Below are 15,231 nucleotides of genomic sequence, written 5' to 3'. Positions count from 1 at the left end.
AGGCCCCATTTAGAACACAATGTCCAATTTTGGGCCCTACACCTTAGGAAAGACATACTGGCATTGGACCGGAGATTCACACGGATGACCCCTGGAATGGTAGGCCAAACATACGATGAACGGCTGAGGATCTTGGGAGTGTATTCATGGGAGTTTAGAAGGTTGAGGGGAGATCTAATAGAAACTTACAAGATAATGCATGGCTTAGAAAGGGTGGAGGCTGAGAAGTTGTTTCCCTTAGGTGGGGAGACAAAGACCCGTGGACACGGCCTTAGAATTAGAGGGGGTCAATTTAGAATGGAAATGAGGAGACATTTCTTCAGCCAGAGAGTGGTGGGCCTGTGGAATTCATTGCCAAGGAGCACAGTGGAGGCTGGGACGTTAAATGTCTTCAGGGCAGAGATTTATAAATTCTTGATCTCGCAAGGGATAAAGGGCTATGGGGAGAGTGCGGGTAAGTGGAGATGAAATGCCCATCAGCCATGATTAAATGGCGGAGTGGATTCGATTGGCTGAATAGCCTTACTTCCACTCCTATGTCTTATGGAAAGTCCAACTAACAGCTTTAATGTTTAGTTTAATATAAGGACAGACATTTTAGTTTCTGACATTGGTGTGGACCATGTCCAAAGTAAGGAAGTCAGTTAAAAAAAAATTAGCAGAAGCATAACTTGGGTCAGATTGGGAATGCTGCACAATTTAGGACTGCTAAAAAGAGTGCAAAGGAATAGAGAGACAAATATCATATTTCTTTCTAATATTCCTGTAAATCGCTGATAAGACCAAAGAAAATCTTATTTGCAAAGCAAAAAGCTGAGATTGCTGCTAGAAACCACATTACGAACTTCCTTTCTTCAAATACTTGTTTCAGCTCACAAATGTATTAACTTGTTAGATAATAAAAACTTGACACAACAAAAGATGGTTGCTTGGTTGAAAGATGAAATCTGGTATCATGAACTTATAATATGTTTTTAACATGAATTAATAGACTTGGTATTCTCTCTAACTTAAAGTGAGGACTATTAGACTACAACAAATCTTCAAAATTGTGAAGAGACTTTCCAAGATATAGCCATATTGAATCACTTCAATGATTCATGGCCTTGAAGGGAACCACTACCAATAACAAATACAGGAAAGGCACCAATCTACAGTCACTTGTAACTGTAATGTATACACTTCATACCTGGAAAAGACCCGTCCTGCACTTTCCTTACAATCCCTTAGAACCTTAATCACAGCCTGAAAGGGATCTTGAGTCCTTACGTCAGAGTTGCCTTGTAGACACTGTAAAAAGAGTAAAAAATAGGCTTCAAATCCAGATTGTAAATAAAGGTGATAACAAAAACAGAAATTGCTGGAAAAGCTCAGCAAGTCTGGTGGCATCTGGGGAGAGAAATCAGAATTAACATTTTGGGTCCAGTGACTCTTCTTCAGAACTGATGGTAGCTGGGAAGATATGGTGGTGGGAGGAGTTAAGGAGTAAACAATAGGTGGAGATACAGCCCAAAGATAGAGAGGTTGGACAGACAAAGGAGTGGTTAATATTCAGCCTAGAAGAATGAATAGCTGCTAATGGGGATATCAGTTGTGTGTAATAGCAGTCCATGTGATAACAAGGCCTGGTGCGTGAGGGTAGGGGCAAGGACATGGGAGAAGGTGCCTTAAGCCCGAAAACTGTTGTACTTGATTTTAAGTCCAGAAGGTTGTAGCATTCTCAAACAGAAAATGAGGTGCTGTTCTAGAGGAGCTGAAATAATGGAATAAAGTATTTAGAGGAATTAGGGTGAGGGGATGTATAGTCAAGGTAACCATGGGAGTCTGTGGCTTGTAGTGGATATTGGTGGCCACCTATCCACAGAAATATCAAGGAAGGGAAGGGAGCTACGGGGTGGAAATTGGAAGCAAAATTAATAAACATTTCCAATTCTGGACAAAAGAGGGAAGCAGCACTGTTGGTATCTTTGATATACCAGAGAAAGAGTGTGCGTGAGGGCTGGAATACGATTGGAACAAGGAATGTTCCATGTAGCCCACAAAAAGATAGGCATAACTGGGGCCCATGAGGATACCTATGACCACCCCTTTGAGTTCAAAGAACATCACCTCATTTTCTGCTTGGGAACTCGACAGCCTTCGAGTACAATTTTAGGACTTGAGGCACCTTCTCCCATATCCTTACCCCTATCCCCACCTCCACACACCTGGGTGTATTATCACATGGTCTACTATAGTACACAACCCATTGTTAGCTACTAATAGTCGCCATTAGTGGCTATCCATTCTCCTGGGTTGATTATTATCCAATCCTTCGTCTGTCCAACTTTACTTCTCTCTCTTTGGGACCTAGTTCCATCTATTGTTTATTCCTTAGCCCCTCCTCTACCCTATCTTCTGCATAAAAAACAACTTTTTCCTAGATACCATTAGTTCTGAAGGAGGGTCACTGTACCTGAAACATTTACTCTGACTTCTCTCTAGATGCTGCTAAGTTTTCCCAGCTGTTTCTTTCTGATTTCCAGCATCCGCAGTTCTTTCTTTTTATGTAAATAAAGGTGAAGTTTTTCTATAGATCTGTATAAGCTGTATTTCAAAACCATAAACTGGTACGTACCTTGCTAACTTACCTTCATTATTATAAAATCTTTACCCTTTTCAAATATTTAATACAAGAACAATAACAAGTTAATGCTCAGACTATGTAAGTTCATGGTCATTCACGCCATGGTCCTTTGGTTTGAATAACTGACGTACTAAAAATTATCTAAAGTCACGAGCTTTTAAATATAAAGTTAAAGCTTTAATCATGTTATACAGTCTTATGGTTTAATTGAAGAAAAACTACAGATGCATTGATTTCCACCATACATGAAATTATTCCTATAATCATGAGATACAAAATACAATGAGATACCTTTCCAAGGCAACAAGCAAATGTTGCAACCACATTCTTCAATCTCTTGTCAATTTCTTCTACTCCAAGCACCACATGCTCCACAAAGAGTGACAAAGAATAAATTTGTCTCCATCCCATTCTGAAATACAAGCACTACAATTTGACTAGGCAAAAGCAAGAGATTCTCCTTCTAATTGCAGTAAGTATTTATTAGGTTTACAGTGAAGAAATTGAGAACTTGATTTTTTCGAGAAGATGCTAATCATTTATATTAATCTTATCTTAGCTCTCTTAAGTCAATGAACTTCAAAATAGTTTTTTTACTGGAGCATTATTTCACAGATTCTTCAAATTCAAAAGAATATTCATCAACAGTTAAAGACCATAATCTTGATGTCAGATTAGATAAAGAATCTTAACAGAATAGTAGCATTGATAGTCAGTGTTCACATTCTGTTGACAGAAAGTAATTTGCTATTATAATAATTCAATTTCTCAGGTGAGGTAATTAATTGTGTTTTTGTGGCACAGTGGTAGTGTCCCTAACTCTGGGCCAGGAAGCTCAGGTTCAGGTCCCATCTGCTCTAATAGTGCATCATAACATCTCTAAACAGGCTGATTAGGAAATATCTCTCATGTTTAAACAGGCATTGTTGGTCAACAATACTTCAAAGCTCTTCGATATTTTAACCTGAAAATGAGCCCTTTTGCATATACATTATTGATACATGTTAAATCTTGCATTTCAAAATAATTGTTAGTCACTGCTCTGGATATCTTCATCTTCTTCATGGCATTGAAGTAGCTATCAGTCACGTGAATGGTGAAAGTAAAATGACCATCTTGTTACAAATTAATATTATCTTGTAAAGGTTTGTAATTTAAATGTACTTAATCTTTCTCAAGAATGCCCTGGGATGACAGCTTCATAATGAAGCTCCTTCTGCAATTTCATCCTTCATAATATTTACCTTTTGGTTCCCAGGTTTCTTACTTTCACTGCTCTAGATGCTTAGGCTTTAATAATGGCTGCAATATGAACAAATTTGCAAGTTCATGTTAGGAGTTTGCTGCCACCTCTATACAGTACCGTTCCTAGCCTTGCTTATTTTTCTGTTCACATTGTGATATTATCAACAGGTTGAACTTTGTTAAAATGTAATTTAATTCTGAAATTCCTCAATCAGTCTAGGCTACTCTTTTGGATTACAACGTAATGTGACTATGCTTCACAATTGTTTCAATGTACATTTATAAAATCATTAACAGCTTAGAAAGAGGCCATTCAACCCATCAAGCCTTTGACAGCTCAGAGCAACCCAGTCAGTCCCATTCCCCTGCCCTATTTTGGATTTAAATTTATATATGAAATTTACATAATTCAAATTGATGTTTTCCAATTTACAGTTGCTGCTGTTGTTGCTGTGCAACTAACAATTGTTGGTTTTTCAGTTTTATTCCATTTATGTATGAGACTGTATTCTCCAGTGAACTCCCAGGTTTTAGTATGTGGCCCACAGCTGCCCCAGTATTCTACACTAGTTTTGAGAAGTTTGAACTTTATTTTAATCTAACTCTGATCCTTTATTCCCCTGTATTTTGCTAAACTGCCACCAAGTGACTTTGGCATTGCTTACTGCCCATTTGACACTCCGAATGGTATACTTTTGCTGGTTATTAAATATCACCAAAATCATTCTTGCTTTTTCTGGATTTCTGCATGAATGCATCCTTTAATGGTTGATCCTCTACACTTCCTTGATTCTCCATTTGCTGCAGAATAATCTGTAGCAGTACCTCTGCTGTAACTCTGCACTTCAAGCAGATGCTGAGCTAACTTGAATGACATACCATCTCTAAATTCCATGGCAACCATTATTTTGCTGACCATATTCTAACTCCTACATTAAGTCTCCACCATGCATTGTTTGATCTTGCAATGGCTCCCAATCTATGAATGCCTCTAACTGAATCTGAAAATCTCAAATCTCTTCACATGTCTAACCTCCTCCCAATTTAGTACCAGTCAGCAATGCTGTGCTCTGCAAATTTTGACTGTTGTGGTTATTCGAAATTTTAATCTAAGATGCAAATGAGAAGACATTTTGTCTCAGAGGGTTGAGGATCTGTGGAATTCTCTTCCCCAGACAGCATGGAGAAATGGTCATTGAATACTTCTAAGGCTAAGTTAGGCAGACTCTTGATTAACATGGGAGTCAAAGGTAAGAGGAGGTAGACAGAAAATACATTTGAAGCCACAATGAGATCAGCCATGATCTTATCAAATGACTCAAGCAGACTAGAGAGCCAAATGACCCACTCCTCCTCTTAATTTGGATGTTTGTATGAAATCCTCAGTGTAAAACATTCTTTCTAACCTGCATTAAAAAAATGTTTTGAACCAAACTTTTCATCATCTTTCCTAATATATCTTCCATTATCTCAATCTCAGTATTTGTATTATCATTGTGAAGTGCATGGAGATGATTCCCTACATTAACAACACTATTTAATTGCAGTAACTATTCAATGGGCAATATTACTGGCCACACATTAAACTGAGATGTTTAAATAATTGCTGCAGTAGTTTGCTAGGGGACAAAACAGAGAACAATTATAGACTTGAGGATCACAGACTGCATCACACAAATTTCATTTGTTTTGATTAAGAAATTGAACATGATGCTTCTGCATAAATAACCTTTAACATTCTACATTATATTGTGGACTATGACAGGTGTTAGTTCATTTAACAACATAGTTCATTTCAATCATTTAATATTAAAATCAGCATCAGCAAAAGAATAATTGTGGGAGAATAAACATTTAAATATAGAGCTGTAAATTCAACCTATTAGCTCACTGCTTTAGTTAAAGATCACATAACACCAGGTTATAGTCCAACAGGTTTAATTGGAAGCACACTAGCTTTCGAAAGCTAGTGTGCTTCCAATTAAACCTATTGGACTATAACCTGGTGTTGTGTGATTTTTAACTTTGTACACCCCAGTCCAACGCCGGCATCTCCAAATCATGACTCACTGATTTAAAAGCTTGCATGTTTACTTCTTTGAGAAGTGATACAACTAAGTCGTATTTAGAGAAAATATTGCCTGGTGCTTTACTAAAGAGATGATGATGAGCAGTAGATAGGAGGAATTAAGGTTGGGGAGACCTTTCAAAGTGGAATGTGAAAGAAAGGAAGTAGCAAAATAGAGCAGCTCTGAGACAGAATTTCAGACAGAATATGAAGCAGTGATCTAAGCGGCAGCCCCCTAAAATCAAAGAGCAATAAGCTGCTGTTAGAGGGTTATAGCTGCTATGAGGCGGCTCATCATTACATGTGAACAAACTGCATTGTTGTTAGTTATGATCGCAATTTTATACTGCTTTAAAACAGCAAAACATAACTTTGACTTTTTCACAATCACAAATCTTAGAACTATGTTGCAATCTGCCATACTTTGTTAAATATTACACCCCTTTCTCTAAGTTTTCAAACAACATTTTAATAAAATAATTCTTACTGGACAAGATGTACAACAGATGATTTGATCCCCGGGCATTGCAGAAATCCTTCTGTGCAGATTAGTTCAATGGGCATCTGCAGACTATTGACTTCATGTAACCAGACTTCAGGTGACATTTCATTTTGTGCAGATTCTAGCATTTCAACACAGGCAGCTGCTGCATAAACATCAATGACCTATGTTAAAATAACAAAAAATAATTAAAAGTCCTTAAATTGGGGGAAAGTTTCATTGAAGGCAGTCTACATAAATGAAGGGGAATTTATTAAGCAAAAAACACTGTCCTAATTAATTGAAGTCAAAACATTTAGATAGTTTGGAGATTACTTAAAAAGCATTCCTATCAGAAAGATATGCCATGCTTAGGATATATCAATCACCTGGTCAGGATGGTTTGCATCTCAGGTTGTTAAAGGAAGTGAGGATGTAGATAGTAAAATGGCTTGCCTTAATTTTTCAACCCTCCCTGGACAGGGAGAGGTACCTGAGTGTCAAATTTGATATTTTTACTCACGAAAGGAAAATCCTATCAATTACAAGCTAGAAGTCTAACATCCCTGGGGTGCAGACACATGAACAGGTTTGAGTTAATTAAGGAAACCCAGCACAAATTTGCAAAAGGCAGATGAAGCTTCATTCCTGATGAAGAACGTATGCCTCAAACATCAATTCTTCTGCTCATTGGATGCTGCCTGACCTGTTGCGCCTTTCCAGCACGACACTGTCAACTCTGATCTCCAGCATCTGCAGTCCTCACTTTCTCCCAAAAGGCAGGTTATGTTTGACTAATCTAATTAATTTCTTTGATAAAGAAACAGAGAAGGGAACGAAAGGAATGGAGTGGATATTGTCAACATACTTTTCAAGAAAAGAGTTTTACAAGATATCAAATAAAAGGATGGTTAAAAAAATGAGGCCTATGGAGTAGAAGGGCCAGTGTCCAATTAGATTTTAAAAATTTGGCTTAAAGGCAGACAACAGCATTTCATGGCAGATAGCTGTTTAACCATCTGGAGGTGACAATCTAAAAGTCTGAAAGTTGTTCGAACAGTTGTTCGGGATCATCCTGTATGGCAAATGCCAAAGGCTGAAGGTACGCAGCATGAATAAAGCTCAAAGAGGTGCAGGACCCCCCAAGTGACCGTGCACCAACAAACATTCTGACTGATGATTACCTATTTAGAACATGGATCTATTTCTTTTAATGCATTTTCTTCCTCTGCCTTTTCCACAGCCTGCCTTTCACTGACTTCACCCGTCTCTCTTATAGCCTTCTCTCCCCTCTCCTAATTGAGCGCTCCGGTCTCAAGCATCCTCCTTGTTCTAAAGGACTACAAGTGAGAGGGCAAAGTATTTAATGAAAAAATGTTACTTCTTCTGCTAATAATAAACTTAATAATTAATGACTTTGGAACAGTGATTGGACTTTGAAAATAATGTGTGTTGGCAAATCCCAAGGATAACAATAAGATGCTATATAAATGCAATATTTTCTTCCTGATGGCTACGATTGTGCTGAAATATTGATAATCACACTCACCATCTCTCTGCTTTCAGCTTTCTGAATATCATTGTTCACCCTCTGTAGAAGTTGCAGGACCGAAGGTTGCACTGCAACAATTCGTGAAAAATTTTGAAGACGACTTTTGAAATGTTGATGTGCAATGTGCACCCAAAATATAGACAGATCATCCCCAATACTGCACTTTATTTTCAACTCATTTACACAGGACATCAGTGCTCCCTGAAGGAACTAAATAAAACATACAAAAAAAAAGTTTAACAGGTTTAGCAAATATCATAGCATATCGAATAAATGTTTTTTGAAAAGTCTCTCAGGCTTCATTACACAGTATTTTATACCACATTGGATATCCTCAAAACTCATGACCTTTATCCAACATGACTGTCCAACTTACAGTTGAAGAACTGCATTTCAACTGTTCTTTTCTCAATCATGCTGTATGCTGGTGGGGGCTACTGAACAGATCATATGATTGGGGTATGGTGATTCTCACCTCTCTATTTTCCCTTGACAATCCCTATCACCTCACCTTTTTCTCTGCCCCCTGTCCCAGAAGATGATGTTGAGGTGCCAATGTTGGACTAGGGTGGACAAACTTGGAAGTCAAATGACACCAGGTTATAGTCCAACAGGGTTATTTGAAATCACAAGCTTTCAGAGCGCTGTTCCTTTGTCAAGTGCAGTACTTCACCTAAGGAGCAGTGCTTCAAAAGCTCATGATTCCAAATAAACATGTTGGACTATAACCTGTTGTCGTGTGACTTCCAACTTTGTTTCAGCAGAGACTCAGTCTCTACATCTAAATGTCAGCATCAGGAAGGCTGGTGAGCAAATCCACAAACACTGAGAAATTCAAATCAGGATGGAATTGAACCTCATTAGCCCATTTTTATAATGAGGGACAATTTATTGTACTATGTTCATGACCAAAGTACACCTGAAAGCTAATCAACTTAATATTGGAGCCTGGCCATTTTATATGGATCCTGACGGACACCTAAGCAGGAGTTTCAGTCTTTATGTAAAGAGAAGTCCAAACATTTGCTTAAGTGACGCCACTGGGAAACCGGATAACATTGAACAACCTTGTCTGTGCCGCAATGAGCTCTTCAGTAGCCACCACAAGTCAAGTTGCAAACACCAACCAAGGGCAAAGCAAGCAGATGTTTACTGACGTAAACTGAATGTAAATGACTTTCAAGACACAATGAGTGTTTAGAGCTTGTTCAAATAATAATATGACCCACAATCTACTTTTGAGTTATCATGATGTGCACTCTGTGCATGGCACTCATTGTAGTCCTGAAAAATGACTGTAAAGGTATTGTGTTCTGTTTCCCAATTTCAATTAGAAGCCCTGCATTTTACTAGCACTGTATATTAAGCACTACCAGTATATTTTCTTTGATCGATAGGGATAGATTTTCAATTTATTGCCTGTGCAGAATACACAGAAGAAACTTGTTTGGCTACATTATTGGTGCGGGGTTCTTCCTTACTTAATTTTCTTTATCTGTCTAAATGTTAAAGGTCAAATTCATTACATGAAAGCATTTTGCTGTTTTGAAGAACCCGAAGCAATCAACTAGATTCAAATACTTTACCTCAAATTCTGATTCAGATGAAATGCTCATGGTCATCAGTAGGAAATCGTTCAAGTACCTCAAGAAAAATTCCTGTCTCCATTCTTCACTCAGATTTAAAAGGTATTTTCCAAATCCAGTTTTATTAAATATTTCATTCAGCTTGTGCTCACCTTGTCCTGTTTATGAATTTGAGAGACAGAACAAGTAATAATTAATTATGTGGAATTCTCTCAAGACTCCAACCTGTTTAATTCTGCAGTCTGGTGAAATTTGTAGCTGCAGAAATATAGTGGCAGAGGTCATAATAATAAATTAAAAGAATAAATGACTGACATATGGCATTAATAGGCCTATTCCATTGATATTTTCATCTGGAATTGAAGTGGAGAATTTTTGTTCATGTGCATCCACACATATCACACAAGTATTTATGAACAGTGTAATACCATGAGTACAATGCAGAATGTAAAAGGATTTAAAACTCCAGCTTCTTGGTCATACATTTGTAAAAAACAACCAAGCTCAGTAGCATGTGTTGAAGACCTTCTCACAAACCTAGTCTAAAGTATAGCCACATTTTGGAAAAAAACAAGCACTTTATGCAATCTTGCATTAGTTGAATGTTTGAATGTGAGATGAACAAGCTAGGCTACTGAGATAATTATGCAGAATCAGATAGTTAGGCTTGTAAAGAGTAAATGCAATTCTGAAAGTAAGTTCAAGTTTGATAGCAAGCACAAGCAGGCACTGTAAAGAAGTGCTAACATTACTAAGCAATAAAAACCGGATCTACTTGACAGGAACACAATAAACAATGAAGAAGTGACATTGTCTCTTGGGATTCAGGACAGTGAACACCTTTAAAGGTTAGAACTGCAATGTCTTCTTAGTACAAAAATATATTTTCTGGTGCAGCAAGTAAGATAGTGGTAAGGAATACTCTCACACTATCTTCCCAAACTCATCTTATTACCTACGCACCTCGCCTGACCAACACCTTGCTCATATTATCTTTTCACTTGCTATAAACAGAAGTACTGTCGAGACCTCTCAGGATTCCTGGCAACAGTGCCATTTTTAAAGGCTAGCCATGCAGCTGGTCAAGCATCGGCAGTCCTCAACTGTCCTGCATGGTTCTGAGAAAATGTTCCAAATGTGTTGGATGGAGGAAAATTGGATCCCATTTTGCAGCCAGGGACCTACAAGTCCTAATGGACAGTCTGTATATGGTCACTGCCACAGGGTGTGCCTGGCGATGTTAGCGACTGATAAAAGGGTTGAGGAGGAAGCAATAATCTGGAAGAGTCACAGGCAGCCTGGCATTTTTGACATTCCTGTTGGGAATTGCTGCCATCTAGTTTTCAGCAGGCAGGTGGGAGAATGGGAAACTGCACATCAATGAGGTAAGATTATGTAATAATGAGGGTGTTAATTAACGCAAATAGGCCTCACTGCTCACTAGCAAGAATCTCATCTGGACAGTCAACACTTGATTGCAAAATGGAACCTTTTGCTCATTCTTGCCATTTCCGACATTGTTCAGGGAAAAGCACACCCATTGTGTGTATGGCACTGTTACAAATGGATAATGGGGTTTTAATTCTAAGCGATTGCTTTAATAGATTTAACAGCTTTTGACTCATGTTAAGGGTATAAAAAAGTTGATCAGTTGAATGCTTTCTGTGATTCTGCTGCTGATTAGTCCATCTTAAGGCTTGATTCAAAAAACAAATAGGACTAAAGAAGAACATCAAATAAGAGCAAAATACTGCAGGTGCTATAAGTGTGGAACAAAACTAAAAATGCTGCAGAAACTCATTGGGTCAGATAACAAATGTGAAAAGAGAAACAGAGTTTCAAGTCCAATATGACACTTCTTCAGAACGCTCCAGAATTTGATATAAAAACTGCATGTTTAATATTTTGATGTCTAGAGTTTTGAAAGTTCATGAAAAAATTGATTTATTTCTGTGGATATATCAGCGTTTTCTTTTTAAAGGGGTCATTGAAGAATTATTTTACATTAAATCAGTATTTTTGTTTATTAAAGAAATTCGATTAATGGATTTTTTTCTTCTTATCTTGTGTCCGGAAAGCATACAACTGGTTGTAATAGGTATTGGATAAAACAATCAAATTTATGTTGTGACCCGTGGAATAGTGGGTCGAGAGATAGGCCATGAACTCCTCCCATTTTGGTCATAACGCACCGCAGCTCCAAACCAAGGCACACTGAAATTGCAGGAAGATGTGTGTTTTAACATCTGTGTTTCCTTTGTTGCTTATTCAATTCTCAAGTGTGTTGCTAGAATAAGGCATAACTTGAGGAAGCTGGAAATATCAGGATCTGGGTCAATAACTATGGACTAAGTTCACATTCTGCCTGAACTGTGATTATACAGCATCATAGGTTTGAGTCTGTTTTGCCCAATAGCTGAAGGAGGCATTTATAATGGCGGAAGATTTCAATATGTCATGACTTCACATAAAGTTTAAAATATTCTCTCATTATCTTATACTTCATTTCTGTCAGAAAATCTGAAGGCTTTATTTGAGCTGCCTTTCAGTTATCTATTTTCGTTAGATCACAGCATTGCTATAGTGATTTAACTATGTGGTCACAGTAATCATCAAATACCTTCCATATACTGGGCCCGAATCCATAATTCATCCAAAAAGTCTTTTATTCTCCAACTGAAAGGTAACATGTTACTAATTGGCAGTACATCCATCTTCATGTAGTTGTGGACAACAATCTCAGATTGTAAACTGCCAAATGAATAATAAGCAGTTTAAAAAAAAATACAGAGATTGTTAACGATTTTAAAACATGATTCAACTTTTCAACCTTTAGGCAGAATGTATGTGGGAAGGGTTGAGATGGGGGTAGGTACAAAACAAAAATACTACTTTGGAAGTCTGCAGTGATGGTGTTAACACAGAACGATAATCTCCTCCATGTTTAGTCTTTTTTATTTTTTATGTATAGCAAATACAATCATGCAGTTTGCTTCGAGTATCAAATTGAGGCTAAAACCCAATCTGTTTATTATCTCTGACACAGGCTCAGGAATAGGTCAACACTTATGGCCAAGAAGGGAGAGGCTTCCAATGTATTTCAGAGTCTTTGCCAGATCCAATCTGTTCTGGACATCATGTAAGAAGTTAACACATAGAAGCAGAAGCAGGCCATTCAGCCCTTAAAACCTGCTCCACCATTCAATGAGAGCATGATTGATGATCTGATAATCCTTAACTTTACTTCCATGCCTTTTCCCAATAATCCTTGTTTTCCATCAGTTAAAATTCTATTTCAGTTTTGAATATTCTGAATAAGACAGACTTGACAGCCTCTGCAGTAAAGAATTCCACAGATTCACTCCTATCAAAGAAGAAATTCCTCCTTATCTCTGTTTTAACACAGTGACTGCCTATACTGAGACTATACCCTCTAGTCTTAAGACTTTCCCAAAACAATGGTTGCCTCTCATTCTTCTAAGATTCAATGAGTACAGGACCAACCCACTCAACTCTCCTTATAAGAAAATTCCATCATACCCAGGGTCAACCTAGTGAACAATTTCTGAATAGCCTGCAATGCCAGCATATCTTTCCTTAGATGAGGGGATCACAAGTAACATGCAAGACGCTAGGTTTAACTTTATAATGTTCTATCTCTAACAGCAGGAACCTGCAGCTACTGGAAAAGAACAGGTTTATGAAGACTTAAAATGCTGGGTCAGAGAAGGCTATGGATCAAGTGCAGATAAATGGGATTATTATAGCTTGATGTTTGTTGGTTGGAATAGACATTGTGGGCCGATTCTCCTGTCTCTATACTGTTTGACTCTGTGATCAAAATGCAGCTGTAACACAGCTGGGTAGAAGGAACTGACAAATGAGGCAGCAAACTTTCTCCTTGGTCTCCAATAGTGCAATTTCATAACCTTTTAGTACAAGATCCTATGAAATAGATTAGGGCTCAGCTCCTCCTTCTAATGTAAAGAACCTAGGCTCTTGCTCAACACTTACTGAGGTGATGCAGTGACAAATCCATGAAATTGAGAACATTTCAACTCCAAGAATTGAACAATAGGAAATCAATGATCAATTCAGCTATTATTCAGCAGTGGGAATTAATGCCTTATAGGAAAAAAGATGCTGTAAATATGCAATACCACAAGAGGGAAGAAGAATGTAATAAATAATGGTCATGACCGTGAAAGTGCCAGTGTTGGACTGGGGTGGACAAAGTTAAAAACTACACAATACCAGGTTATACTCCAACAGATTTAACTGCTCCTTCACCAATGAGAAGTTTTTTTATAATGAAGATCACTGTACTTTGTAAAATACCTACCTGAGGATATCTCTGCTATAAGGAATATCCAGCAGATTTAAGTCACTAAAAATGTCCAACCAAAGTGTTCGTACAAGTTCAGGAGTCTCATCAATTAACAAGTTTAGATTACAGTCTCGGTCAATAATAGAGATAATCTGTGCCAGGAAAGGTGTCACTACTTTCTGAACTCGTTTCCAAAGTGTGTGCCTGTAAAGCAAAATACTGTTTTTAAATTGAATAAACTTGAATGGAAAACCAAAGCAAATAGTGCAAGACAGCAGACAGACTTTTTTTTTAAATGGAGTAAAAGAAAAGTCATTTGTTTCATGTAAGCATCTCTTTTAGGCAGACTTCACTATATCCTTTAGCTATTCTGATACCTTTTGGACCTCAAATATAAATTGTTCATTAGTGATTAAAATACAATGGCATACCACCAATGAATTTTCAATTTTCTTGAAAAGATATTTTAGAGTGAAACTTCAACAATTTATTTATTTTGCATTAAAAACAGTTTTTTAAGCCTTCTTGGAGGGAGGAACAGAGAAGATACCTGAAGGTACCACCTTCCTGAAGTGCTTCAAGGTTTGAGGCTTCCCGCACCATCCATTCCGTTGCATTGATAGACTCCTCATCTCTCTTCAGCAGAAGTGAATGTAGCCTTTGTTTCATCATTGAAAGGAATGAAGCTAAATAAAAAAAAAAATGGGGTTTGGCGATTTTACTGAGAACCATCATTCTCTGTACAGTACACATTTCTTCCAGTCATTAACACATTCACATGGTCCATTTAAAAGAACAATTGAAAGGGGCATCCAAATGCTGAAATAGGGTCTTGCTTGCCTGGTGCCAGTGATATACAATGCCAGTTACTGAAAAAGCTTCAAATCCCACAGCTGTTCACAATTGCTAGAGCTAGTTCATGATCAATACCAACCTGAGCCTGACTATCTCAATAGCTGCAATGAAATATGCTCTACTGAGAAGTCAGACATTATGTTCATTTGTAAATGACGTAACAATTTGATCCACATAAAACAGTTAACAAACCTTTGAGCTCATCGTCTTCCATTAACAGTGAAAGTAGGATTTCTACTCGTTTCGTGCTGCGACTTGCACTTTGGTGCTGATCCTTCAGCATGCTAACAGCAGGCTGCACACAACTCCTTATCAGTGAGGTTGTATCCAAGATCTTTTCATTACTCTTTTCAAAGAAACAGTGCAAGTTATTCATATTTACATACTAAAAAGACAACAAAACAGACAATGCAACAAGGAGGAAGCATCATCTCACAAAAGTAATGCTTGAATTATACTTCCATTCACTATTCGACTAAAAGACATGGGAG

At 37.6% G+C, this 15,231-nt stretch overlaps 1 protein-coding gene across 4 annotated transcripts in view; it reads right to left on the bottom strand.

Moving 5' to 3' along the window:
• The window catches only part of LOC140464072 (E3 ubiquitin-protein ligase rnf213-alpha-like), a 200,578-nt gene that overhangs the window by 69,070 nt on the left and 116,277 nt on the right, over positions 1-15,231 (bottom strand). For all 4 annotated transcript variants that reach the window (XM_072558748.1, XM_072558746.1, XM_072558747.1 and 1 more), the window contains 9 exons: positions 14,933-15,086; positions 14,436-14,571; positions 13,901-14,089; positions 12,179-12,309; positions 9,559-9,716; positions 7,970-8,182; positions 6,427-6,605; positions 2,918-3,038; positions 1,190-1,290 (listed from right to left, as the gene is read on the bottom strand). In XM_072558748.1, coding sequence (XP_072414849.1) covers positions 1,190-1,290; positions 2,918-3,038; positions 6,427-6,605; positions 7,970-8,182; positions 9,559-9,716; positions 12,179-12,309; positions 13,901-14,089; positions 14,436-14,571; positions 14,933-15,086 — 1,382 coding nt within the window. The remainder of the gene's footprint in view (positions 1-1,189; positions 1,291-2,917; positions 3,039-6,426; positions 6,606-7,969; positions 8,183-9,558; positions 9,717-12,178; positions 12,310-13,900; positions 14,090-14,435; positions 14,572-14,932; positions 15,087-15,231) is intronic.

This window comes from Chiloscyllium punctatum, chromosome 39 (genome assembly GCF_047496795.1).
Source record: "Chiloscyllium punctatum isolate Juve2018m chromosome 39, sChiPun1.3, whole genome shotgun sequence".
Taxonomy (NCBI): domain Eukaryota; kingdom Metazoa; phylum Chordata; class Chondrichthyes; order Orectolobiformes; family Hemiscylliidae; genus Chiloscyllium; species Chiloscyllium punctatum.
Note: the sequence above shows the minus strand (reverse complement) of the source record. Positions and strands in the feature narration are given on the sequence as shown.